This window comes from Podarcis raffonei, chromosome 10, assembly GCF_027172205.1.
Source record: "Podarcis raffonei isolate rPodRaf1 chromosome 10, rPodRaf1.pri, whole genome shotgun sequence".
Lineage (NCBI taxonomy): Eukaryota > Metazoa > Chordata > Lepidosauria > Squamata > Lacertidae > Podarcis > Podarcis raffonei.
This window is the reverse complement of record NC_070611.1, coordinates 46,927,963-46,955,472: the sequence shown is the minus strand read 5'-3', so window position 1 is coordinate 46,955,472 and position 27,510 is coordinate 46,927,963. Positions and strand designations below refer to the sequence as shown.

The following is a 27,510-nucleotide window of genomic DNA, read 5'->3' as shown; positions in this document are numbered from 1 at the left end:
TAATGCAGAGCTTCTTGTTTTGATGCTTTCCTCCAGTTCTCTCTTCATCTGTGATTTCATTATTATTTCTAGCCTGTTGTATGCGTCTCCTTGCTCCTTTCTCTCTCTCTCTCTCTCTCTCTCTTAAGCCTAGTTCTAATTCGTGTGTGAGTTCTTGCTATGATTCATCCATCCTTTGTCTCTGTGAGCATCAGTCATACAAACAGGCAGGTGATTCTGACAACATGGTAAAAATGCCCATTGGATTGGGTTGGACCCTAGAGCTCCTTTCTGGCTGTGCATTGTAGGGGGAAATTGGTAGTGGTGAGCAAGTTACCTTTCAGAGAAACAAGCCTGCCATTACTGATCTTCTCAGCGAAGAGCTGGCAAAGATCCAGGAATCCTCAAGGTTCCCTGGAATGCCATTTGGAAACTGCAAAAAGTGCTTCTCTGCCTTCTTAAGCCTTCTATCACCCAACTTCCAGCTATGAATATAAAGCTCTCTAGGGCATTAAACAAAATGAGATAAACACTCTCATTGCAAGAGGTGAATCCCAAAGAAAACATGGTTTTAAATAAATAAATGTCTATATAAAAAGAAAGGAGTAAATATATATATAGAAAAGGACTATATACGAACACGTACACACACACACCCCTTTCAGTTTATCCTGGCCTTTGACAGATATACATTGGCCCACCCTAGTCTTCTGATGTAAATTGTTTTATCTGGTTTTAATGCTGTATTAATATATTCTTGTAATCTGCCTGGGGACCTTATGGGTTTTCCAAGAAACCAGAAGGAGCTTGGCAATGCCCATGTCTTCCTTAGGTATGATAATAATACAGAGGACTGATTTATAAAAAGCACTTGGGTTCCAACATAGGATGGTGCCTTTTGAGAAATAAATCAAAAGTGCCGGCAGGCAACACACATTATTTCATTAATGTTACAAACTGTTTCTCTTATTGTCCTTTAAGTAAATTTTCCACTCCTTCTTAAAACATCCTCTTCATTCAATAAACTGGATTCTAGCTCTCCTGCAGTTAATGACGTCAGCGTGAAAGGGACATTGGCTCAGTGCTGGTTCATTTTTCTGCTTGTAATTAAGTTTGCAAGCTTATCCAGGGACAGTTTTCTTTCCCTTTAGCAAGTTCCTTAGTGCAGCTAGGCAGCATACAGCCAGGAAGAGACTATATTAGTAAGGAGCACTCGGACACAGTGAAGGGTAATAAACGGAAGCAAATTTTAAACTTAATAGCTCAATCCTCCTAGCCATCATTACTTGGAAGTAAGTAAGTAAGTACACTTGCTTGTGAGCTAATAAGAGGCTGAATTAAGAAGTTCCCAGTTAAAATCTGGCCTCTGCTATGAACTTTAAACAAGTCCATATTGATTTCACTGGTCTTAATCTGAGTGAGTTGGCTGGATACCCCTTGCAGTACTTCATATGTTCTCAAGAACAATATGAATGCTGAGCTTTATTATTATTATTATGCAGTCTCTACTTTAAGACTGGAGACAGATAGCTTGGAAGGAAGCTGAAAGTCGTTTCAGAGATTCCACTTATTATGGTGTACCTATACGTTTCTTTTGTCTTAAGGTGTACCTATATGTTTCTTTTGAAATACTAAAACCTGCAAAACCTGTTTACCAGTGGAGGACGTGGGAGTGAGGCAGCCACTGCTCTTCTAAACTGCCTTCAGTGCTTTGAAAAACACATTGGTTTGGAGCTAGACTTAGTAATACGTAGAGTAGATCCACTGAAATCAAGCAGGCTAGCAAGTCCAGCCCATTGTCTGTCTCATCATACACAAGGCTCTGTTTCTATATTTCTAGAGTGGTTTTTCTTTCTTTCTTACTGCTTCCTGGTGTTGCTTTTCTATGCATTCCTAGTGCATGTACAACTCTTCTGGGTATAAAGGCCAGCAACCAGGTCATACCAGGGACCCTTCAAAAGTATGAAAAGATTCAATGACACATTTTCTCCTTTAAAACAAACAAGCAAGTCCTGGGCTTTTGGCAAGACTCCAGTAGCTGTGTATGCAGTCTGGAGTTCTGCTGCAGTTGATTTTGGAGCTGTTCATCCCTCAGCTTCCAAATACAATGTTTAATTGTATGGCTCAGTTCTGCAGAGAGGCTGCATTTCAAGAATAAATGAGCAATTGACGCTTCTTTTTTTGATGCCCGATGAATTAAGTGGACAGACCCATTGGCCTTACTAGGTACTTGAAGGACTGGGGATGGTGCATTGGACCCTTGACCCAGATTTGCAATAAATAAATAATGCACATGTTAATTTTTAAGCAAATAAAGATGGCAGGTGGCTGTCACCTGCACTGTGCTTTGCAGTTTGCCCAGCAGTACCGTAAGCAAAGGGGATTTTTTTAAAAAAAGAGAAGGGGAATGGGTGACATATCTCACAGCTAGAGGAGGACCAGGAGGACCCAGCCTTCCACCAAGCCCTGGGTCATCTGGTGATGAAGGGCCAGGATCCTGCAAATAGGCCAAGGAAGGACCATCCATACACAAGGGTGAGATCAGCCTCCTACTTTGAGGCTGAACAGGTCCCAAACCTGAGGAAAAGGTGGCGCCTCAAATGCCAGATGAAACCCTGGCTTTCCTGGAGAAGTGCTCAACTACAGGCAAGGGATCCTCAGGAGTAAATGGATAAATGTCTCCTTGGGCATAAGGCTCTCTTCTCTGGAAGCAAAGGGAGCTGAGAGAAGTGGACAAAATGCCAGGCAATTCCTTTGGATATATCCACTGTGCAGGGAGTTCACTGCTGCTGAAACTGCCTTCCCTCATCACTCCAGAGCATGGGTAGGCAAACTAAGGCCCGGTGGCCGGATCCGGCCGAGTCGCCTTCTAAATCTGGCCCGCGGATAGTCTGGGGATCAGTGTGTTTTTGCATGAGTAGAATGTGCCCTTTTACAGTATTTAAAATGCATCTCTGGGTTATTTGTGGGGCCTACCTGGTGTTTTTACATGAGTAGAATGTGTACTTTTATTTAAAATGCACCTCTGGGTTATTTGTGAGGCATAGGAATTCGTTCACTCCCCCCACCCCCACCCCAAAAATCTAGCCCCCCACAAGGTCTGAGGGAAAGTGGACTGGCCCACAGCTGAAAAAGTTTGCTGACCCCAGCTCCAGAGGATGTCACTTCCTCACTTCTTTCATTTATTATTACATTTATACCCCGCCTCTACTCTGTGGTGGTTTAACAGTCACTCCCTCTTCCCAAGGAACTCTGGGAATTGTACCTCTATGAGGGGACTGGGGGTTTCCTCACAACTCTCAGTTCCCTTAACAAACTACACTTCCCAGGATTCTTTGGGGCAAGGGGAGCCACGTCTGCTTAAAGTGATACGATGCTGCTTTAGATGTATAGGGAAGTTGGGGCCTAAATGTTATGAGGCAACTATGAGACTGAGAAGGTGATAATTTTGCCTTTTAACCTGCAGTTCCATATCAAATGCCCTTGCAACAGGCTACTCAATTGGACTTTGTCCCAGTATGTGAAATAGATTTGTAGGGCAGCCTTCCTCAACAAGATGCCCCCCAGATTCTTTGGACTACAACTCCCATCAGTTGACTACAACTCCCATTGAGCTGATGGGAGTGTAGTCCAAGGCTTCTGGAGGGCACCTGGTTTGCAAAGCCTGCAGTAGGGTATTTGCTGGCTGGGGGAATGCAACACCTTCAAACTCACTTAAACCTTGTCCTCCTCCTTCTTTTGATGGTGGTTTTTCACAGGCTTGTGGGCCTTCCTCTGGTTTGTCAGCTTTTGTTTCCTGGCCGACCAATGGCGTGTTTCAAAGAAAGAAAACAACCCATTCAACGAAGGAGCAGATGCCGCCCGAGCAGCCATTACGTTCTCTCTCTTTTCCGTCTTCACCTGGGTGAGTAATACAGGCCCAGACCTGGCTAGCAAGCTATGGATGTCATTCGCACACCATCCTGTTGTCTCCACTTCCAGTCTTACTAGATGCAATGCAGTTCCCTCATTTCAGGCTCCAGCTCCACCAACTAGGAAGTCACCTTACTAGCCAAAATAATCATTGGCCAGAAAAACAAGCAAACGTTGGACAGTTTCACTGATCATACATTTAGTTGCCCACATCTCTTTGAAACCTAACAGTCCACAACCACATAGGAAATCCAAAGAAAAGATGTAGCCAGAAACCGCACACCAAGTGCCTCGAGTAACTATGGCAGGGAGGTCATCAGAACATAAGATGAGCCTGCTGGATTTGCGTCACACAGACCTCCAGGCAGCAGTCCACCTGACAGGAAACTAGCATAGTGACTGCTCCCTACCAGGTGAGCTGCCTCTGGATGAAGGGATGGGGTCGGTTGCCCTTGACAATTATGCCAAGAGCGAAAGGAGGCCCTCCAGTGGCATCCCAGCCCTTCCCCTCTGCCAAAGAGACCTTAAACACCCTTCCCCTTTTGTTCCACGGGAGTCCTTATTTCAGTTCCAGGGCCTTGCTTATGTTCCTTCACCAGCTCTCTTCTCTCACGCCCACCCACCTCTTCCTTCCTGTTCTCTCCCTACAGGGCATCCTGACCTTTCTGGCCTTTCGGAGACTTGGAGAAATTACTTTTCAGGAAGAATACAACACACTGTTCCCTAGCTCTCCGCCAGTGCTCCCCTAATCCCAGACCCCATTAAGAATGGGCATATCAGGGAGGAAATTTTGGAGTGAAAGTATTTCTGACTTTCGATCTCAGGGGCAGGAAGGAAGATAAGAGAGAAAGAGGAATAAAAGATACGCAATTTGTGCAGCTGATGGGATGTGGGGAAAGAGAGAGAGGGAGGGAGAGAGAGACCACCAGCACCCCTTGGAATTATGGAGGGCTTCACCTATCCCCTACCTCTTAAATAATTCAAAGTACACCTGCGTACTGTTCAGGGTTCTCTCTTTTGTGCCTTCTCTGCTGTGCCTTCTCCCCAAATAACTAATGCCAAATAACAACCATGTGCCTTTCTCTCTGCCTCAGTCCCGTCTTAATATGTTTAACCACGATGGGTCACCGCTGAAATCAAACTTCTGTTTCTCCTCATGTCCTCTTGGCTCTCTCTTCTTCGGGCACAATCTCCAAGCTGACTATGTCACATCCACACCAGGCATTTAAAGCACTGCTATACCACCTTAGCTGTTATGGCTTCCCCCAAAGGATCCTGGGAGTTGTGGTTTACCAAGGGCTCTGACCTCATAGACCTACAATTTCTAGCATCCTTAGCAGACTACAGTTCCCAGGATTCTCCATGGCTGTTAAAGTGGAGCAAGCGTACTTTAAACCTGCGGTGCAGATGTGACCTGTGTCAGAGGGCAGCTGAAGAGCCACAATCCCTGCACCTCCCACACTCTTTGTTTCGCCAAACAGCATTCCACAAACAAAGGTTTAATGATGGAGCCAGGCCTCTTCACAGCTGCCTTGAATGGCCGTGCAGTTGTGTGTGCGTGTGTAAAATGTCAGCCTTCCTCCGATCCCTAATCCATAGTCACCCAGGGCAAGTCCTTGGAAAAGTCAGATATCTTTCCCCCCCAAGCCACTGCTGCCATTCCCATGCTGATGCTGCCAAACTGGCTACCCAGCCCTGCACTGATTCTGCCACCCCCTTGAATGAGCAGGAAATTGGCCTGGGCTGAGGCCCTCAACAAACCTAGGCTTAGTAGAGGCCTTGTGTGCACTAAACAAACACATCCAATCCCAGAAAGAGGCGCCGCCTTCTGTGTGGTGAATTGGGGCAACCACATTAGTGCTGCCTTGCTTCTGCCAGACTTTTTCATGACGACAGCGAGATACGTACAACAGGTTGTGGAAGCAAGCCTTCTGCCAAATCATCTCCCACTGAAATGAGTTCCTCTCCCCAGTTCCTCTCTCTCTCTGTGGCTTCTTTCCTGAACTTGTACTCTCTCTAGAGTGTGCCAAATCTTCTTGCTGTAGGATGTATTTGCGTTTTAACTTGTTAATTACAGTATGTCTCATGCGCTAAGTTAATGTCTTGTGCACTAACCACTACTAATCCGGCTTCTGTTTGTTTCTCCTCGGTATGTTTCCCTTCTCTCCCCCCCCCCCCGCCCCCACCAAATGCTCTTTCCCTTCCGGAAACCTCTCCCGCACTGCCGCGTCCTCCCTTAAAGGTGGGCCAGTCGTTCCTGGCATTCCAGCGATACCAGCTTGGCGCCGACTCAGCCCTCTTCTCCCAGGACTACACGGACCCGAGCCAGGAGGCTGGCATGCCTTACGCTCCCTACACAAACGAGGATGACACTATAGATAGCATGGGGACGTACCAACAGGCCCCTTCGGCAGATGCATTTGATGCTGAGGCACAGGGGTACCAAGCCCAGGACTACTGAGAGCCGGTGGAGCCCTCCCCCCTCCCTCCCCCTCTGCCCGCTCCCTTCTGCCACCAACAAGCCAAGGTGCAAAACAAGACACAGGTACACCAGAGTCAGAGGGGGCTCTTGGCCGCTCTCCAGCCTTCTAGGGTCTCTGTTTTTATTTCTTGTTTTTTAAAAACAAACAAACAGGGTGGGTGGGGAGAAGCAACAGCCCTGACACCTCTTCCCCACTTCTGAATCCGCCACCCAAACCAAATTGTTGATTGCAAAGTGTTTTACGGTCCATTCTGCAGCGCAATGTCGCCCTCTCTTTGTAGGAGAAGCTGCCGAGGGCAGGAATTCACCCTTTTCTGTAGGGGTGGGGTGGGGTGGGGGAAGCACGGCTGCAGGGCAAGTGGGGGGGGGGGAGAATGACTGGCTGAGGTAGTATCCGAGGCTGACATGTCTGTGTGTGAGCAGTGAGAAGAGAGAACAGGACTTAGACGGGTAGGCAGACCTGGGAGAGTGAGTGAGCATGCAGGCATGCAAGGGCGAGTGATGTGTAAGCTTTGTGTGGTATCAGTGGTATCAAATAGGACTGTGATTTGCCCTTTACCTGAAATTACAAAGATTCACATCCATTCCTTGCCAGAGTTGACAGTATTGAGCTACGAAAGGATACTCGCTTCGCTAAATTTCACAAACATTTTGACCCCGATAAGAGTGCTTGTTTTTTCTAACTGGCTATGTAAGGCTTTTATAACAAGCACGTATTGTGCTTGGGTGCTCGCTCAGCTTGCATTTTTGGAGAAGCCATTGGGAGCCCCCAACTGCAGTCTGAGCCTGTGGCAGAGGTATCATGCGACTGCATCGCTAAGAGCAAAGTGCAGGTCAAAGTTAATCCCAGTTGAAAAAGTACAAAGTGGCTGTGAGCATTTGTTTTGGGTATGAGGCAGCTCTTTATTCCTGGGAGAGGAATATAATTCCCTACCCATTCCATGTCAAGCTAGCACATGGTCTGATGAACTGAGATAATTTGCTTTTTTTTTTTTTTTAATGGAGGAAAAGTGTTGAGAACCTGCAAGGAGGTCTGCAAGGAAATTTTTCCAGCACAACCAAAATCCACAGGAACATGTAGTTTTAAAGGAACATGTAGTTTTAAATGTTACTCCAGCTGTGTCTCATTTATGACTCAACACAGGGTTGGACTAGAGTGAAGTGGGATCCCAAATCCAGGGCAGAGGTGATTACATGGGAGAGATTGCCATAGGCTTACATAGTGCGGAGCAAAGTTCAGTAGGGAAAATAGCTACCTACAATGGTTTGGAAGTTCTTGGCAAAAAGGCTTAGATTATTTGTAATCTGGACACATCAGAGCACTGGCAGAAATGGTTCAATGTGCCAAAATTCCCGGAAAATATTAACCCATCTTCACCGTGTTGTAAATCAAGCTTCCATTGAGCAAAATTACTGTAGCTTTGTTGTAGCTCATTAGAAAGCTCCCTGCTTCCAAAGCTGATTTTTGCTCTTGGTTTATATGGATTTTGTCCTTCTGTACAAAGTATCGGGGAGAATAAGCCACACCTACAACTTGATCCAATACACGTTTACTTGGAAATAAGCCTCAGTCAATTCAGGGAGGCTTACTTTTGAAAAAATGTGTCTATTGGATTACATCCTAAAAGTGTTTTTGCACATACACATATAATGAACTTCTAAAAAGAGGTGTATCAGAACCTCCCTGCAGGCCACATGTAAAGCATCAGTTAACACAGGGCCATGTTAAGATGTCAGGGTCAGCTGCATTGGACCTCAGGGTCCCTTCCAACTCTATGATTCTATAATTTACTTGGTATGCAGTGTAGTAAAGCAGAAGTTATTTACTGTAGGGTCTTCCCCAACCTGGAGCCTTCCAGATGTTACAAGCTACACCTCCCAACATCTCCAGCCGACATAGCCAAAGATCAGCAATGATGAATATTCCAAAACATGCAGAGGACTCTAGTCTGGGGAAGGCTACTTTACTACATGTTAACTTGTCACGAAGAAGTACCCTCTGTGACTGCAATCCTTGAGATGAACAACATCATGGAAGAGAAAGAATTAATGGGACTGGCTCGCATGGACACTGGGCTATTCAAGCTTACAACCATGGCAGCCTTTGCCAAGTGGGATACAGAGACCGTCTCTTCCACTGGACAAATTCCCTAGCTTTCCTGGAATTAAGAGGGAAGCCAATTTAGCTCCAGGGCTGAGCAGACCATCTGTCACCCCTGCTATCTTTGTGCTCAAGAATAATGAAACCAGAGTTTCCATTTGGTGAACACATTGTCAAGCTGGGAGAAAAGACAGTTGGTTGTGTTAGTAAACTAGAGCCTGACTATTCTAGATTGGGTGGGATAAGTGAAAGTGCCTGCACTGTGTTATGATCATCTTCCGTTAACCCTGCATGAGCTAAGCATTCAATAAATGGTTGAGAGAGCTACAAAGAGAACACACCCCTTGCTTCTAAAAGCATCTGTGGAAGCACATTGACATCACAGCACTATCTTTTTTCAAATTAATCTATTTGAAATAGTTACAAGCTCTCCTGTTCGCTTCTTGTAGTTGTTATTCCTGACCAGATGAATAATCATTCAATCTGTAGATAGCTATGCATTAAAACATTTGGTAGAAAAACCTCCCATAGCTCTTTATATGTATCTGATCATTTCAGCATTACCAAAAAAGAAAATGAAAAAAAGCTGTGTTGCCCATTTGTGTTTTCACACAAATAGGGAAATACAATGTGAAAAGTGACCCAATGTGAGTAGGGTGGTGGCATTTGTTTGCCCTAGACACTCTGCTGCCTTCTGAATCTTAATCTCTTGGTTCCTGATAGCTGGCACTCAGTTCATGTGGCTCTGTAGCTCAGGCATGTTACCTTAAGAGTTTCATGCTTTCAACATCCCAGGAGATAATTTCCTTGCTGGTCAGCTGTAAGACTTAGTGAGCTAAGGACTATATAGTTAGGATGAGATCTATGGATTTCTACACCAGAACATCACAAACCAAGGCACTACATGGGCCCTGTAAATGTTTCAGTCTGCTCTGGGTGATTGCTTGCCAGTGGAGTATCGTAATGCAACAAGAAGTAGGCAATCTTGTTAAAAGAATGTTTTATATGTGCTCAGAGCCACAGTGGCTGCATAAAATCATCTGTGGAACATAATTAGCAAACACCAACTAGTTCCTCACTTATTAATCATCCATTTGTAGAAATGCTTGCCTGCTTCCAGTTGCATCATCATGCCCCAGTGACAAGCATTTTCCCAGAGCCAGTCTAAAGAAAACGTTTTTTAGGACGTCTTGCAGTTGACTGGTAAGAAATATATCCTAGAGGAAGGCACACAACAGGCCTAAAGAACATTTTGATTGTAGCATTACAATGTAGAGATCAGGAACAGAGCACTACCTGTCAAGAATGCAGGGAGCGCATAGCTCTGAGCCCAGAATGAAGAATCAGTGCTCACCTGAATATGCCACACTAGTTCCGATACTACATATTCTTCTCCTATGTAAAGAGAAGCCTGCTTTGGGTCTTCATATTGCTGAAAGCATCAGATGCAGTCACCTGTATTTTATGAAGCTCCCACAATCTTGGTCTTTAACGTATGTATAGTTGGCCTTGCCAACGTGACAGGAATAGGTTGGTTTGACCAATTTGTAGCCAAGTCTCTAAGCTGATGCCCTCCAGGTGCTTTAGACGTAGTGCTGGATGGGGCTGATGGGAGTTGTAATTCAAAATACCTGGAGGACACCAAGTTGGAAAAGGCTGCCATACATTTTTTTAAAACGTAAGCAAAGAACAGTGTTTGAAGCAGATGTCATTTGGCCACTGTTTCACTTTGTCAGGACCCAGCTAGGAAAAAGATAACTGAATAAGACACAGCTGTGGCATCAAGAAAGAAGCCTTCCTTTAAATAGCATGTTGTTATTTAAATTGAGAAGACATGGGACGTCTCTCAAGGGATGCAATGGGAAGGAGCCAGTGTAGTGGCAATGGGTCTTCCTCTGGTGTGTGGTTTGCATGTTGGTGTGAGTGTGGGTGTGTGGAATTGCCTCTAGATCCCCTCTGTTGGTACCTCCTTTCTAGAGATCCACTAAATACTGTGTGTGGCTAGAAGCCGGCAGGGAGTGAGACAAGGGGTATAATAGCCTGTTACTCATAAAGCACAAAGAGGAACAAAGTCTCTCACTTTATGATCCCAAGAGAAAGCAATATTGTACAGGGCTTGAGGGAGGGGAAAATGTTCTCCATCCCAGAGTTCCTCTTCTATTGGGATGGCCTAATATTTAGGCTTGCGGGTGGGTGGGTATTTTACTGAGTGGGTTTCTTTATAACTGTGGTCAAGGAGAGGTCTTTTCTTCATCTCTCCCCCTGGAGGGAAAGAGAGAAACATGGGATTGGAGGGTAGGGAGGAGGGAGGAACCCAGTGTTGCAGCAAAGTTTTATGGGAGTCCATTGCATGCTTTTCACGTGGGGGTGGAAAGGGAGATGGTCCATTTTTCAACATCTGTTCTGTTAGCAGATTTATAAATGGGTTTTGCCTTGGGGTATAGGCCAAGACTGTGTTAAACTACATACGTAAAAACCGAGTCCTAACTTGTGCAATGGGGATTGTTTTTACATCTCCTTCCCTGCCACATATGGATAGATTCCTAAGACCAAACAGAAATGCTTTTCCCGGTTATGCACAACACACTCACAAAACTACGAGAATACCCTGCACATAATTCTGGTGGAATATGTCAAGTTCGGGGGGTCCCAGTCCAAGAAGAAAGCATGTAAGGCCATGGATTGCAATTAGTGCTGGGACACCTGTAGAATTGTTGTTACCATGTGTGATAAAACTTTCACCTGGAAAGAAAACTAGGTTCTACTCCTGTCCTGGCCAGTGTCCCATCTTGGCCTTTTCTCCTTGCTCTTTGATGATTCCCAGTTAGTATTTGTTGGTATATCTTCTGTTTTAACTGATTGGTGCAAGAACAATCGTTTTGGGTACGTTCACAGCAGTTTTAATTGCACAAAGAGTGTCCATATAGCCAGAAAATGTGTGTGACGATGCTGGTTAACATGCTGTGCAAGCCCGTCTGGGCATCCTTCAGTGGGCCAGGCATTCCATGCATCTGAGGAGATAATTCTGGATACCCAGAAATTGCACTCCAGTGATTGGTGTTTGATTATGTGCTGGAATATCTTTGTATCCTGTGAAGTTACAGTCTAGCACTGTGTTGCACATAAATATTTGCCATATATGATTACTGCAAACCATTTCATAGTTTATAGAGCAACTGAATTATACCAGTCTTTCCCTCAGTCAGCACGTCAAGTGTGAAGGAACAATGAGCATCACTTGCACATAGCGGACATGCAGGGAGCTGGGATCAAGTGTGGCTTCCTGATACATCCGTGTGTGTGTGTGTGTGTGTGTGTGTGTGTGTGTTACCAACACACACCTGCCTTTCACACTTTGTGTTTCCCATGGGAAACTCTTGACATAATCTTGTGAGTCAAATGTGAAGCAGTTCTAAATTGATGCTATTAAAAACCCATTCTCATTGCGCTTGGATACTGCATGATGCTTCTGTAGTGTGAATGCACCCTACAGCTTTGAGTTACTCAGACTCATGGAATGTAAGCCATGCGCACAGAGAGAAATATTGTTAAGCACATGAGACATCTCCCTGTCAAAACAGTACTGTCAACCAGGGCCGTCCAACTTCTGACCCACCAATCCAAATGTGGCCCACCACCAGCCTGGTAGTGCGCCCTTCAGGTGTTTTGGGTCCCAAGCGGGCATCAAAACCAAGAGTGCTTATTGAACTTACTGGCTTGAGATCTGTGTTTACTGGTTGATGAGTTGGAAGTTCTGTGTGTCTACTGTAGTCTTTTAAGTGCCCTCCCCAACCATCTCTAGATAGGGGCCCTTCTGATGCACCAATATCCAAGAGTGCAAACCAGCTCAGTGTCACTCCAGTTCCTTAGCCAATGCAGCAAAAATAAGGTCTCCTTTTAGCTCCAGGTAGGCACATGAACTTACTTCATTCACTTCTCGCACATCTTGGGAATAATGGAAGAGAGACTCGCTATTTGATGCTGCCAGTCCCCCATAGCTTCACATACATGTGGGCAGAACCTCGTATGCCTAGACAGGCAGTCTGGTCTTAGGAATCTAAACTGGAACATATTTGAAAATACGAAATCATAGACCTCAGTTCATTTTGCCTCATGCGACGCACACAAAGACTTGTTCTGACATTCTCGTTGCTCCTGGGGCGTTGATAACATCGTGGGGTCTCTACAGCCCTCATCTACAGCATTACTGCCTCTGTATAGTATATATATTATATATGTATAATATAAAACTATGCATATGTTTATGCATACATATGTGACAATGAAAGGGTGGCCTGCTCCATACAGGATCTACAAAACGTCCGGTGAACTACAAGCCCTACCCCAACTGGCCCATTTTCTCCTCCAGTATGTCTCCCTCAACTAACATAAACCCTGCCACCCTGGCACCTGTGTTTACGACGTCCTGTATATTTGTGGTTAAAAAAAGTGAAGGTGGTAACTACTGGTGTGTCTTATCAATAAAGTTATTACATTCAAAAACAATTGTAATGGTGGTGTTATGATTTCTTCCCCCTGGGTTTAAACGTTACATTGATCATTTATATCTGCATTTGAAAACCGTGTACAGTGTGATTTTCCACACATCTGCACCGTATAATTAAAGCACTGGTTCACCACTTGTAACGGTTGTGTTTCCACTGCCCACCCCCCACATTCTTGTAAACTATAGTTTGTTAAGGGGGCTGAGAGTTTCTTAATTCTTGCCACTGGATTTCCCATTGAAAGAGCTTGTCCCATGAAGAACTTGCTCTCGGAGAGCCATTCTTAGCATAAGTAGACAGCATTGGGTTAGTCAATATGGTTTCCTCCAGATGACATTGGACTCCAACCCCCATCATCCCTAACCATTGGTGATGCAGAATGGGGCTGATGGGAGTTGAAGTCCAATAACATCTGGACAGCACCATGTGGGCTCCCTTGACTGATGATCTGACTCAGTGGAAGACAAGTGCATACGAAGTTGAGCAGTATCAGATATGTATGTACCTACGTTAACAGCTGCTGAAGGAAAGACTTGGTTAGGTCTGGAACAGGAGGAAGTATTGAAAAGTGACCCTCTGAGTAAGTGCAAAGTGGATTTCTCTTAACTCTGGAGCAGATCCACACTATACATTTAAAGCACATTATTTCCTCCCACGAATCCTGGACACTCTAGTTTGTTAAGGGTGCTGGAAATGGTAGCTCTGTGAGGGGGAACTTCAGTTCCCATAATTCTTTGGAGGAAGTCACAAACTTTAAATGTGTGTTGAATATGCTTTAAATATAGAGTGTTGATCTGCCCAACAACTCATACTCGGCTGGTATAAACAGATTTGAGTGCCACCTACCCCTTTCTAAAAATTAGCCATGAGTTAAGGCTATGTAATGAGTAGTCTTCCCATATAGCCTGTGGTTGCTGCTGATTAATGCCGCTAGCAGTGACATTAAGATGTCCTGTACATACCTATTTTGGGAATTAGCTACATTGAACTCGGTGGGAGTTTGAATAAGCATGCAAAAGATCAGGCCACACTTCTTCCCGTTTGTTTCTGGCTGTTGGCTGGCTGTTTCCAGGCATAATTCATGGTGTTCAGGCCCCAAATATCTGAGAGACGGCCTCCTTCCCTGCATTGCCTTCAGGTGTTAAAATCAGTGGAAGGGGCCCACTTGGTAGATCCACTACCCCCAGAAAGTGGTGGTCCAGGAAAGGGCATCATTCTCTGTGGCAACCCCTGTTTGCTCCCCACAGAGGTGCTTCTGGTGCCTTCACTGCACAACTTTCAGGGAATGCTGAGGTAACATGTCTTTACCCTGGCCTTTGATGTGTGTTTTCTGAATCCACCTTATTCATGTGACTAATTTGTTCTGTTTTTAATATTGAAGGGAAGGCAATAAGTTTATTTATTTAGGTATTTATTTTATATAATCTCCCTCTCTACAGTTGCTTAGCAGTAAGCCCTATTTAAATCAGTAGGGCTTGGTTATGAGTACACCAGCCTAGGGTCATGCTGCATAGGACACAGGTAACCATGGTAGCTTCAGAGTAGCGTAGGCTTCGCCAGCTCAAAACTTTTTGATCTCCCAGTAGGTGACACTTATATAACCCAAGTGAAGTAGCTGAGTGCAATAAACTTTATATGAACCATGGGTTTGCACAAGAACAAATTCTCAATTCCAGGCTTCATTGTACTGGATGCTTCTGAGTTCATTATGTATGGCTGGAACTGCCTCTTAGATCACCTGCCTGTGCCACCACTGTTTGCTCCTTAAACCTACCTTTTTCCACGAAGACCAGGGGACATACACACACACACATACACACACAGAGAGAGAGAGAGCTCCCATGCCCTACAGATTCTGTTGTCAAGTCTAATTATCCGTCATTGAAATAAGCTTATATTCTTCCTCTGCTTCCATCTTCCTCCTGTATCAAATGTTAAGATTGTAAGCTCCTCAGGGCAGGGACACTCTGAAGTAGTGCCACACATATTGATGGTGCATAGGCGGAGCTACAGCACAGCCAGTCACTTCACCACTGATGACGTCCACCACAAATATGGGACAGATTTGTACAGCCACAACAGCTCAGTGCATGCAAAGGATTCAAGATTATGCCTTTGCTACGTTCAGGATCACAACCAGTCACTGCACACTGAGCCAGTGGTCTGATTCGTTATAATGCAACTTTCTTTGTTTTCGGGTGTGTGTGTGTGTGTAATTAAGATGCCAAAGGCAACTGGCACATTGCTGCCCACTGCACCCTTCTATCACCATCGAGAGCCTCTCTGCCCCATAGCCCACCCCCTTCCAAGAACGGCTTGGAGAAGTGGTTGTTGCTATTCAACGGCGGTCCTTCTGCCACCTCCAGGATCACAGATGCCTCCATTTGGAATATTAGCTGCTGGGGACGAGCAGCAGGATGCGGATATGGAGCTCACGTCCTGACTTCCCAAGAGGCGTCTGTTTGGCCAGGGTGGGAAATAGGATGCTCAGGTAGGGGGCCTTTTGGTGCGATCCAGCAGGGCTCCTCTTATGTTCTCCCCGGAATACGCGTACAACCCACCCGCCGCGTCCCCTGGAATGCCTGCAATTTCATTTTTTGACCTGACAGAATAACTTCCAGCAAGTGGGGAAGAAGATGGGAGAGCCAGTCGCCTGCGATGCCTCCCTCTGTCCTCCTGGGGGCGCCGTGACCGAGTTTTTTGTGTTTTGTTTTTTGGCGCGACGCTACGCTTCCTGTCCGCCCGACGGACGCTCTCGCCGCTTCCTCTCGCCTGCTCCTCCTCTCCCTTGCCAGGGGAAGGGCGGAGGTTGATGTTGCTTCTGCGTAAAGATGGCGGCGGCGAGGAGGAGTCTCCTGCAGAGCGTGAGCAACCGAGCCTGTTCTAGGGGGGCGCTAGGGGCGGGAGCTCTCCGGGGCCAAGGGGAGGGTTCGGGGCCCCTGGGCTCCCCTCTCGAGGAGGCGGCTCCTGTCTTGGGAGCAGAAGGCGAGGGTGGTAGCCTGGGAGCGAGAGAGGGAGGGTGCGAGAGGTGGGTTCGTGTATCTGTGCAAAGCAGGCATGGGGAGCCTGTGGCCCTCCAGGTGTTTTGGGACTCCAGCTCCCATCAGACCCAGCCAAACTGCCCCATGGAGAGGTATGGTGGGAGCTGTAGTCCACCAGCCTGTGGAGGGCCAGGTGCAAAGAAAGAGGCGTGTTGCTCTCCTGCCAGAGCCAAAAGAAAACAGGGCGCCTTGTGCCTTTAATAACGACATCAAGGGAAGGTATTTGGGACAGGTGCAGCTCACAGCGGGAGCATTGAAAAAAAGCTGCACTTGTTGGACATTCTCTGCAACACGGTGATATAAGTTCTGCTCTTCCTCTGCTTCTGCTTAACCAGCTCCAGGGATGGGAGACCTATGACCCTCCAGAAGTTGTTGACTCCCATCACCCCCTCCATCCCCAGTGCCAGCATGGCCCATGATGGGAGCTGTGGTCCCCACAAAATGGGCGAGGCAGGGGGACAGGTTCTCCGTCCCTCTCCAGTTCCCGCTACCATCATCATTAGCACCACTAGCTGCAGAGAGTGTAGGATGGGTGTAAGGATGCCAGTGCCAAACTCCTAAAGTGCTTGTTGAGTTGCATAGAAAAAGTAATTTCTTCAGAGGCTCCTGCTTCTCCAGTTGCCATACCGTGATGGGGAAAAGCTGTCCCTGGGGAAATTTTCTCGGCCTGGGGTTTGAGACTGGCAACTCAAGATGTGTGTCGGGGAGGGAGGGGGAACGACACTGATATAAGTCAGAAGTTAATGGTCCCCAGATAGGAAGTTTGTGGTTGTATTATTTGTCAATATGTTTCTGGGAAGAGCAGAAAAGAGGTGGTTTCCACAATTCCTGATGTTTTGATCAGCAGAAGGTGGTCTCCTTGAGGGGAATAAGCTCCTCCCTTCCTCATTTTTTTGTGGTAGGGAAAGGAGGGCATAATAGAAGAATTGAAATCAAAGTGTGATGCCCACAAGATGTGCTTATTTAGTACTCCTGGTCCTCACCATTCCCATATGCTTTGGTCAAGTCCCCTTGCCTGTGACCTCTCATCTGTCTACACTCCAGAAAAGGATCACAGTAGGGTTCCTGAGGACTGCATGGGGGTACCCCACCATATCTGTGCACTGGTGCCTATCCAACTTTGTACCAGCTTTTCAGAGCCCCTCTTGCAAATTTGTGGATTAATGCTAAAATATTGATCCTAAAGTAAATGTATGTGCAACTGTGTGTCTCTTGAATGTACAGAGAGAATTGTGGAGGTGTTTCCAACCCAACCCAGTGTGGCCCACCAAACTTAATGCATTCATCAGCTATGTATGGCAGTCTGTCAGAACCTAGATCAGGGATCCCAAATTTATGTTCACTGCCATCCCTACAGGTTTTAGTTGGACTTTGGAGAGCCAATCAACTCCCCCTTCCCAATAGATGTAAGGAGGAAAGCAGGGAAAACATCCATTGGCTTGCTAGATAGAAGAGGGACATGTACAAGCACTTTGTGAATCTCATGGCTAGATCTTTTGGATTTAGTGGGCCTTGGAAAACAGTGTTTCTCAAATCCCTCATGAGCCACAGTACAAGGTGTGGTACAACTACAGAGGGATGGTACAAGTTCCCTACTGTGGGGCTGGGGGACCTTTGGCCCTCCAGATGTTGCTGAACTACAGCTCCCATAAGCCTTGACTATTGGCTGTGCTGGTCAGGGTTGAAGGGAGATGTCGTTCAGCAATATCTGGAGGGCCAAAGGTTCCCCACCCCTGCTGTACTGGGAAAGGAATGTTACCCTTTCCCCTTGCAGAGAGAGCTGGTTTACATCCCCCGCTGCTCTGTAAACAAGAGTTGTGGCGTCCTGAAAGACAGCTGTTTAGAAGGCACAAGGAAAGTGTTCAGAAATATGTACCAAAATAATCTGAATTATGCATAGAGAAGCATTTATGTGGCAGGAAGGCTTTACTTCTCTAGTTACAGTCATTAAAATGCATCAAACGTATCTGGCTTTACTCTGCAGAACCAGCTATGTATCTGAAATATGTTTCACATGTCTTTTGGAACCTAATGCTAGATGAATTTTGTAAGTGCTTAATTTGTGGGGAGAGGTATGAGTGAAGGAAGACAAGGAAGCTGGGTTAGCAAAGAAGTAGCAGGAGGAGAAGTGTGGGCAGGTAAAATGAAGTATATAACTGAATAAAAAAGAAAGGCAACAAAGGAATCAGCTGCAAGTGGGAAAGGGGACCCAATAAGAGATTGTCAGCTATCTTAAAGTAGCACCCTAATTGGGAGGCTAACTCTTCAGCTGATATATACCGGTAGTCATTATCCTTGTGGCTTTTGCTGGAAGAAGTTCATTGGGGCTTCTTTCTTACTCTGTTATTCAGGAGCAGCAACCAAGTTGGACAGATGACTTGCCTCTCTGCCAGCTCTCCGGTGTGGGTTCAGCTCCTAACCGTTCCTATACCACAGATGGAAAGGGGACAGAAATTCACCCCTTAGAGGATAACTGGCTGAAATTCAGGTAAGCAGCCTGTAGATTTGGGTGGAGCAGGGCAACAGAAATAATGGCATTCATTCAACAAGCCCACTTTAACCCAGCAATATTTTTTGTAGGGGAGGCCAAACTCCCATCAGCCCCAGTTAGTATGACCAATTTGTCAAGGATGATGAGAGCTGTATTTCTGCAACACCTGCAGGGCATCACATTAGAAACTCCTAATTTATTGAATGACCTGTGGGCCAGGTTTTTACTCCCAGACCACAGGCTGAATGCCATGCCTTTAATTGTCCCTTTCCATCCTGACCTTCTTTGGCAGGAGTGAAAATGACTGCTACCTCTATGGGGTCTTCAATGGTTATGATGGCAACCGGATCACCAATTTTGTGGGAGAAAGACTCTCCGCAGAGCTCCTGTTGGGCCAGCTGAATGCAGACCATGATGATGCTGATGTGCGCAGAATACTGCTGCAGGTAATGGAGATTTTTCTTTGGAAAAAATCAGTCATAAATTGGTACTTGTTGTAATTAAAAGCTCCTGAGTGGTTTGTAAAGCATGCAAAGTTTTGATGTTTTATGCAGGGAGAAATAAGTTTGGGAGATTCTGTGTAGTTAGCAGTTCAAAGCTTCTGTTCTAATACATAATTTTGTGTTGCCTACCTTCTGGGCCTCCTCAGGCTTTTGATGTGGTGGAAAGGAGTTTCCTGGAGTCCATTGATGATGCACTAGCAGAGAAGGCCAGCCTCCAGTCCCAGCTGCCAGAGGTAACTTCTTTTCCTAGCCTTAAGGAAACATCATTGAATTCAGGAAGCGGTAACAGTGCATTTTCTTCTTGGAAGGACCTTGGAGCCTGCTAAACGAATTTGAAAGTGTGTGTTGGGAGGCAGGTGGCAGCAGAACAGGCTTAGTCCCATTTGCAGCATTTCATGTTTCAAACTCCCACCTTCATTGGTGCTTTTTGAAGAATTGGTGGTGGTCTTGGAAAAACTTAATGGCAGAGAGGTTAAAATTGGGACCTGCCAGAGTTGATGTGGCTCCTGCAGTCTGGGGTGAGAAACAGTCAGTGCAGTGCACCTCATCTGTTCATTTTGCAGTATAGGCACTAAACTGCATCCATGTACTGCTCGCTGAATAATACAGAAGGGATACCAATCCTTTGGTTTCCTGGTTTCAAAATCACTAAAGTGAATTTCAGTCCCCACTTCACCTATAAAGCATACCTGTATGGCGAGAAAAAAATCCTTTCACAACCCTGATGAAAGTATTTTAAGGAGTGGCTGATCTATGTTGAATAAAATATGTTCTGTATTATTTAAGAGCAGCAGGTATAGGCAAACTCCGGCCCTCCAGATGTTCGAGACTACAATTCCCATCATCCCTAGCTAACAGGACTAGTGGTCAGGGATGATGGGAATTGTAGTCCCAAACATCTGGAGGGCCGCAGTTTGCCTATGCCTGTTTAAGAGCAATCTGCCTAGAGCCAGTCATGATGCTGTGCAGCTGTTTTAATGTGAAAATGACAGACTCCTGCAGTCCCTTAAAGGCTACTGCATTTGTTATGACACCAGCTTTCGTAGACTAGTGCCCAGTTCACCAGATGCCTGAAGCTGGCAGGTATCTATACACCTGGGTGAAGGTGTGCAAAAAGTGGGATCAAATGTTTTTGGTGTGTCTAGAGAAGGCTTCAGAAATGTTGCACTGATAAATTTTTACACAGGCTTCCACAACCCTGTATTCTAGGGGGTGCCCCATCACCAGCTGCCTTCCCAGTACCAGAAAATCCTGGAACGGTTGAAGGCTGTAGAAAAGGAGATCTCTGGAGGGGCCATGGCTATTGTGGCAGTCATCCTCAACAACAAGCTCTACATCGCCAATGTAGGTGTGTTCCTCTTCAATGCCGTTTTTGATTTAGGCACTTCCTGGTCACAGCACTGAAGGATGAAGAGTTAGAGCAGTTGCAGCTGGGTTACTTTAGCCTCTTTGTACAAGAGTAATGCTTCACTGACATCCTTACAGAGCCACTAAACCTAGTTGCCTGGGTAAATACAACAGGGAAAGCGGGAGAGATGAGATGTTGGCATTGACAAGCACCGCTTCCAGGTTTTGCTGGAGAGGGGTAGTACTGGGTTGCACTTAATAAGTGTATGTATTTCCTCAGGTGCCTCACTTGTCCCCCTTTCCACTTTTGCAAAATGCACTCCTTCTTCACAGGAACAAACAGGGCACTCTTGTGCAAATCTACAGTAGACGGGTTGCAAGTGACACAACTCAACATGGACCACACCACAGAGAATGACGATGAGCTCTTCCGCTTTTCACAGCTGGGTGAGTGTTGCGTTCCTGGAGCAGCAGAGAAGTAAGTCTGGGAGAGGATGGGCCTTGGTGAGCCAACAGAGCAGGGTGGCTTTAGCTGTGGCCCTCCAGATGTTATTGGGCCAGTGCTTGCATCATTCCCAGCCAGTGTGGTCAAGGAAGATGGGTGGTGCAGTTCCTTAATGTATAGAGGGCCATGGGTTCCTCAACTGTGCAATAGAGAAAAGGCTGCCAGAGAGGAGACTTTTGTGGTGATTTCCCCACCTCTGTAGCACATCACTATCATTGGTGGCTTTTGTGTTTACCAAACACAGGAGTGTTTAAATGACCAAGTTACAGTGTTAATGTCTCCTCTTCCCCATAACAGGGAATACATGCTGGATGTCAGAAATGATCAATAACTGAGGGATGAGGTAGCTTTCTTACTTTTTCCTCATACTGAATCTGGGTGGGGAATTGAGTCAGAGAACAAATAACAAAAATAAAAACTGACAAACAATATACAAAAATTTCAAAATTATATAAATAGATGTAATCAGCAACTAAACAATTCTGTTGTAAGGTAAACAAGCAAAACTACAGCAACAAACATTAATACTTCCAATTTAACTAACTTTATAGGTAAAAACAAACAAAAATCTGTACAAACTAAACAGCCAATGCTTTTACCAACAGTTCCACCCCATTTTTTACTTGCAACAGCCCACTGACTCCATCTCTGCCTCTGACACAAAGAGGGCCCCAAACTGTGGCTTTTGAGTAACTTAACCTCTTTAGCGCAGGCTCTCCAAACCACCCTGGCTTTCATACTGAGCTGAGTGGTATGTATTGTTGCCCACTAGCATTGATTGCAAAAAAACCCCCCTCCCATGCCTTATCCACTGTAGCAACAGTCATGGGTTGTTGCGCATTAACTGCCCCCTAGAGGGCGAGCTGCTAATTGGTGCATGCTTCAAAATAGGACAGTGGCTTACTCGCTGCCCTAATCAAGTTTTTTACTCTTCAAAATACTTGGCCACCTGCACCAGTTTTTTCACCAAACAGTTATGAGACCAGCTCTGTTGGAATCCTTGTCCAAACTGAAATCCTGCTGAGGCCCATAATGCAGTAGGGGGCTCACCAAGGAGAGCCCTCCAAACTTTATTCTCTTCACCATTGCAGCCAACTTGCACACCTGCATCACACTCTAGTGGAGCTGTGAATGCTAATGCTTTCTTGCTTGCCTAGTGGCTTTCTGCAGCAGCAGCAGCTGGTGATACTGGTGGTGATTTGCAAAACTCACTGTAACGGGGGGCTGTAAAGAGTGTCTTGCCCATGTTCCCTCCCAAACCTAGAGCCAGCACTGCAGCAGACTCTTCTGGCACCTTAAAAACTAACGAGTTTTTAATAGCATAAGTTTTCATGAACTAGATTCCACTTTGTCAGATGCAGGACATGTAATCCTCTGTTGACATGGGTGTAGGAAAATAAAATTATTATTTTTACATGAAATCTACCTGTTGACTGAGGGTAACTCATCCTGCACTGTATTCCCAAAGAAAGCTTATGCCAAGATGGCAGTTGATACTGAATCGTTCTCATAGCGAGTTCATTTATGAGTCCAGTGCCTATTAAAGAAATTAAGATTCTTTCTTCCAAGGAAGTGCTGTGACACAGTAGAGTTGAGTGCAGTGGGGATTCATCTGGCTGGCTGTCTAATTCTGTTTTTGCCAAGTATAAAAGATCTCAGGCTGCATCAAAGCACCCTGACCACTTCTGAATGCATGTGCAGACTTCCTTTCTTGTGTGAATATATTACTGATGAAATGCTCCTCACTGTCCTCCGTTCCTTAGTTGAGTTTATTCTGTCTTCCCTCATTCATCAGCTTTTTGTTTCAGTCAAAATGCCTGTTTAGCTGGGGGTGGGGTGGGCTTCCTCTTCTTGCCTTGGAATGTAACTATAGGACACATTTAGCATCTGCCCTGAAGTCAGTGAGCTGATTCTTTATCTGCAGGTTTGGATGCAGCAAAAATAAAACAAGTAGGAACCATATGCGGGCAGGAGAGTACCCGGCGCATCGGAGATTATAAAGTCAAATATGGCTATAGTGATATTGAACTGCTGAGGTGAGGCAAGACCCAATACTTGGTCTTACTTTCCTTTCCTGTCTTTGCTTTTGAAGACATAGCTGTCTCTGTCGCTCTGTCCAGTACTAACTTAGTTCTTCTCCCTTTGCAGTGCTGCGAAATCTAAGCCAATCATAGCAGAGCCTGAAATCCACGGAGGGCACCCACTCGATGGAGTCACGGGCTTTCTGGTTCTGATGTCAGAAGGGCTCTACAAAGCTCTGGAAGCAGCTCATGGGCCTGGGCAAGCCAATCAGGTAAGAGTGCCAGGGCAGCTTTAAATTGACCTTGGAATCCTGTGCAGGTCTTCAGGTTGACTGTCTGAACAGCGTGCTTAGATTTGAAATTTGCCCCAGAGTGTTTGAGCTCTCTGTGCTTATAGGCCCCTCTGGGTAGCCCTAGGCTACAGATATGAGCAAGGCTAATAGTTATAAGTACATAAAATCCGTTGTGCAGGAGAAGGCCAGAGAGGTGAAGAGGATTCCTAGGGACAACTTTTTTCAGGGAAGTGGAATCATGTTCCTGCAGAAAAGGCTCCCTCTACTTTTCATCCCCGCTGCCCCAGTCAATGGCTCTGCCACTAGGTTCTGGTCTGCCTGCTGCATCTATTGAACATTGATCCAATAGCTGAACTATGGGATTCCCTCCCACAGGAGTCAGTGACAGACACCAACTTGGAAGGCTTCAAAAGAGGTTTAGACAAATTTATGGAGGAAGATAAGGCTGTCAATAGCTATTAGCCACAAAGGCTATGTTCTGCCCCCACCGTTGGAGGCCGGGTGCCTCTGGATGCCAGTTGCCAGAAATCACAGGTGGGGAGAACGTTTTGGACTTCCTGTAGGCATCTGATTGGCCACCTTGAGAATGCTGGCTTTTGGCCTGATCCAACGCCTGATCTTCCGTTCTTATCCTTACATTTAAGTCCACCATAAAAAACTGCAGGCTTCTCCTTTCCTCCACTTCCAGTTGCAGGACAGGGAACGGAGGAGACAAGAGAAGGTAGTATTTATTTAATGCTGCTTTAACCTCCCCCCAAATAAGCAAATGTAAAAGTTGCAACCCACAAGGGTGGACGTGAAAGCCTCCTGTAGGAATGCAATGAATGCCTTCACCATTTAAACGCAATGCATCTTTCAAGTAGCCGAACAAAGGCACCCTAGAGGGTGATGTGTTGCAGCCTTTCGCCTAAAGCTGATTACTTGGGTGCCCTTCAGATGTTCTCTCAGCTGTTTGGGAGATGCTTATCCATCAGAAGCTTCCAAGCAGCTTCTGTGAGAATGTTTGAAGGGCCCATGGGCATGGGCAGGGCCACGTTGCATGGAGTTGGTCAGCACAGACTTGCTCCACCTGGTAGGATGCCACTTCCATGGCTGACATCTGCCCCAGTCAACGGGGCGGTTGGGTCCTTTAAACATTAGCCCAGCTGCGCAGGGCCTGCTTCTGTACATGGCTGGGAGAATATCTGAAGCAGCAGCTCCAGTTTCCCCACCCCTGACAACTCTTTCTCTTTCTAGGAGATTGCAGCCATGATTGCCACAGAGTTTGCCAAACAAAGCTCACTGGATTCCGTGGCCCAAGCAGTGGTGGATCGAGTGAAGCGCATTCACTGTGACACATACGCCAGCGGGGGGGAACGGTCCAAGTTCTGTGCTCGGCATGAGGACATGTCGCTGCTGGTGAGGAATTTCGGGTACCCGCTGGGGGAGATGAGCCAGCCCACACTGACCCCGACGCAAGGTATGGGGGAGGTCAGTGTGCTTGTATGGGAGAGGGTGCAAGGCAGATCAAAACTGTTCTGCCCAACTGTGTGTGTGACAGATAGATAGGCAGACAGGTGTGCCGGCATTTATGGTGAGCTTGTGGGTGCTGTATTTGTAGTCTCTCTCACTGTGTGTGTGTGTGTGTGTGTGTGTGTGTGTGTGGATGCTTGGGTACATTGGCCGTGCTCTTTATTTGCATGTGGCCCTCGGGGATGACTGAGCATTAATGAGTCAGAAAAGATTCACCATCCTTGTCTTGGAGAGTGATCTTTGTCCATGGTGTCCCAGGCAATTCTTCCCACTTGTAGAGTGACACAGGTATGAGGGTTTTCTGAGAATCTTGGCCTTCCTAGTGCTTACAATGTTTTATTCTGCATGTTCAGGAGGTCGGGTCTATCCTGTGTCGGTGCCGTACTCCAGTGCCCAGAACACAAGCAAGACCAGCGTTACGCTATCCCTTGTCATGCCATCCCAGGGTCAGATGGTCAATGGCGCCCACAGTAGCTCCACGTTGGATGAAGCCACACCCACCCTCACAAAGTAAGTGCCCCTTGCTCAGACCAGGCGTCCTTTTGCCCTCCTTTTTGCTGGAGGCAACGTTCCACTTCCCCTGTTAGCTGCTTCTCAGGCCTAGCAGTGGAGGCCTACTGGCTGTTTCACTTTTAAACCCGTATGATGGGGCAGGCAATCTGTGGTCCAACGGCCTACTCTCAGAAAACCTCTTTAAATGATGAGCAAGAGTGTTCTGTCCCTCCCCCTGGAGAACATAACTATGTCAAAGCTCAACTAGGAACAAGCTGCTGCCTTTTAGCTGCTCCCAAGAGAAAGAGTGGGTTGCCTGGTTGTTGCCCAGAAAAATAGAGCAATGGTACTGCTCTTGGCTAATTTTTAGTGTTTCCTCCTATGGCTGTTCAGGGATAAGGACAAAAATATGAGCATGCAAAAAAAAAAAAAAAAAGGACCCACCCTGTATAGTTGTAGAATGAAAAATTAAATCTATTAGCAGTATTTGCTGAAAGTTTCTCTTCATCATTACAAAAAAGCAGAAGTGGCTTGGATAAGAAAGGAGAAACTTCTGTGTGTTACACAGAGGTGCAAGATGAGAGGCTTTTATTAGTAGACTGTATATGCATTTACATTTTTTATGCCCTCTTCCCACTTAAAGATGTTCCCAGTGGGTGCCTCAAGCCTGCATTTTGCAGGTTTGCGTACTGATACAGATGCTCACATCAGGCAACAGGGATTGCCTGTGATGCTCTGTGGCAGCCTTTGTCAACCTGGGCCCTCCCCATGATGTCAGACTGCAACTCCCGTCATCTCCAACCAGCATGGGATGATGGGAGTTGTAGTCCAACAACATCTGGAGGGCTGCAGATTCCCCAGAGTTGAGGGGAGAGGCCTCAGGTTGCATTTGCTGTGTCATTTGTGTCGACTGAAGGTTGCCTCTCTTTCTCTTTCCCTCCCTGGCCGCGTCTGCAGTCAAAGCCCAACAGTGACCCTCCAGTCTACCAACACTCACACCCAGAGTAGTAGCTCCAGCTCTGATGGGGGCCTCTTCCGTTCTCGCCCTTCCCACTCCCTCCAGCCAGATGAAGATGGGCGTGTGGAGCCCTACGTGGACTTTGCAGAATTCTACCGCCTCTGGAACATGGACCACAGTGAGCAGGGAGCACTCACCGTGCAATAATGCGCTGAGACCAATCCCTCCGAACCCCTTTCAGGTGGGGGGAAATGGAGCCTGGCAAGGCAGGAACAGTTCACCGCCCGACAGCCCACCTTCTGCCATTAAGGGATGAGGTCAATGCTGGGACTGGTCGCTCATAGCATTTGTTTCTCATCAACTTGTCAGGGCATGTTAACACGTCCCTTTTCTAAAGGTCCCTTCCACTGTGAAACCTTGTGGGCATTAGAGAGGGTTGTGACCAACCTCTCCTGCACCTCCAGTATTACAGACAGTTGCTCTGTTGCGGAGAAGATGACAACTCAGATGTCTGACAGGAGAGGTACTTTGTGTGCATATAAGCTGCTGCTGGAGATTTAGGTGTGCCTCATGATACTGATGTGTTAAGTCGATGAAAGATACCTCTGTTCTGCAGAATAAATGGTAACTTATAGCAAACGCTCTGGCCAGTTATGTGATGTGAGTTTAAGAAATGGTATTAACCTCAGCTACCTAAGTTTTTAGTTGCCTTTGGGGCCCAAGACCTAGATGGAACAGGGTGGGCAGACAGGCACACACATGCACACACACACAAAAAAACAGACAGCTCCTCTAATGCATCATCTACAGGTGATCCAAATGTCATTTGCAGTTGTTAGAAACAAACATGGAAGGTGGGGGTGTTGTCTTCTGTTTTGGTATCCAAGATGCCGCAGCCACTGTTAAATGCTTCCTTTTGTATCCAAGATCACAGTTGGGTGAAACAGGCACCATTAGAAAGATTTGGAGCCAGATCTAACCTCTCTGCCTCCTCTCTGGGTGTCCAGAAGATTCTCCTGACTGCCTTTGAAGAAGTGGCATGTTTTTCCCATCATCATAAACAGGTCTTAGAAATGCTTTGTTGCTCTCAGACAGTCATCACGTAAGAATTCCTTCTGGGAAAGCAGCTTAGCAGACCCTCCATGCATGCATGCTAACAAGAAAAACGGCAACAGAAGACTACTGTTGTAGACTTCATGGCACCAAGTGCCCTGGGCTCCTCTGGAAGAAAGAGCAGGATATTAATTTCATTATAAAGAAAACAGTTTTAATTTTTTCTTAGAATTTCTAAATTACTGTTAATTTTCTTTGCTGGTTCTATTCTGGTTTGTTTTACAAGGTATTTGTTTTTTTAAAAAGAATCTTAGA

General features: G+C 46.2%; 2 protein-coding genes across 3 annotated transcripts in view; both read left to right on the top strand.

Moving 5' to 3' along the window:
* SYNGR1 (synaptogyrin 1) overlaps nt 1-8,105 on the top strand; it is a 30,152-nt gene extending 22,047 nt beyond the window's left edge. The window contains exons 3-4 of one of the 2 annotated variants that reach the window (XM_053405110.1): nt 3,738-3,883; nt 6,134-8,105. In XM_053405110.1, the coding sequence (XP_053261085.1) occupies nt 3,738-3,883; nt 6,134-6,352 (365 nt within the window). In that variant the 3' untranslated portion in view covers nt 6,353-8,105. Of the gene's footprint in view, nt 1-3,737; nt 3,884-4,541; nt 4,680-6,133 lie in introns of those variants that run through there. The other variant, XM_053405111.1, reaches the window with a different exon arrangement.
* A 7,495-nt stretch (nt 8,106-15,600) lies between these two features.
* TAB1 (TGF-beta activated kinase 1 (MAP3K7) binding protein 1) lies at nt 15,601-26,781 on the top strand. Its single transcript, XM_053405101.1, has 11 exons — nt 15,601-15,843; nt 18,372-18,508; nt 18,804-18,957; nt 19,161-19,247; nt 20,224-20,362; nt 20,695-20,808; nt 22,791-22,902; nt 23,015-23,159; nt 24,417-24,639; nt 25,046-25,202; nt 26,142-26,781. The coding sequence occupies exons 1-11, from the start codon at nt 15,811-15,813 to the stop codon at nt 26,347-26,349; spliced, it is 1,509 nt and encodes a 502-aa protein (XP_053261076.1). The 5' UTR covers nt 15,601-15,810; the 3' UTR covers nt 26,350-26,781.
* Nucleotides 26,782-27,510: the final 729 nt, after the last annotated feature.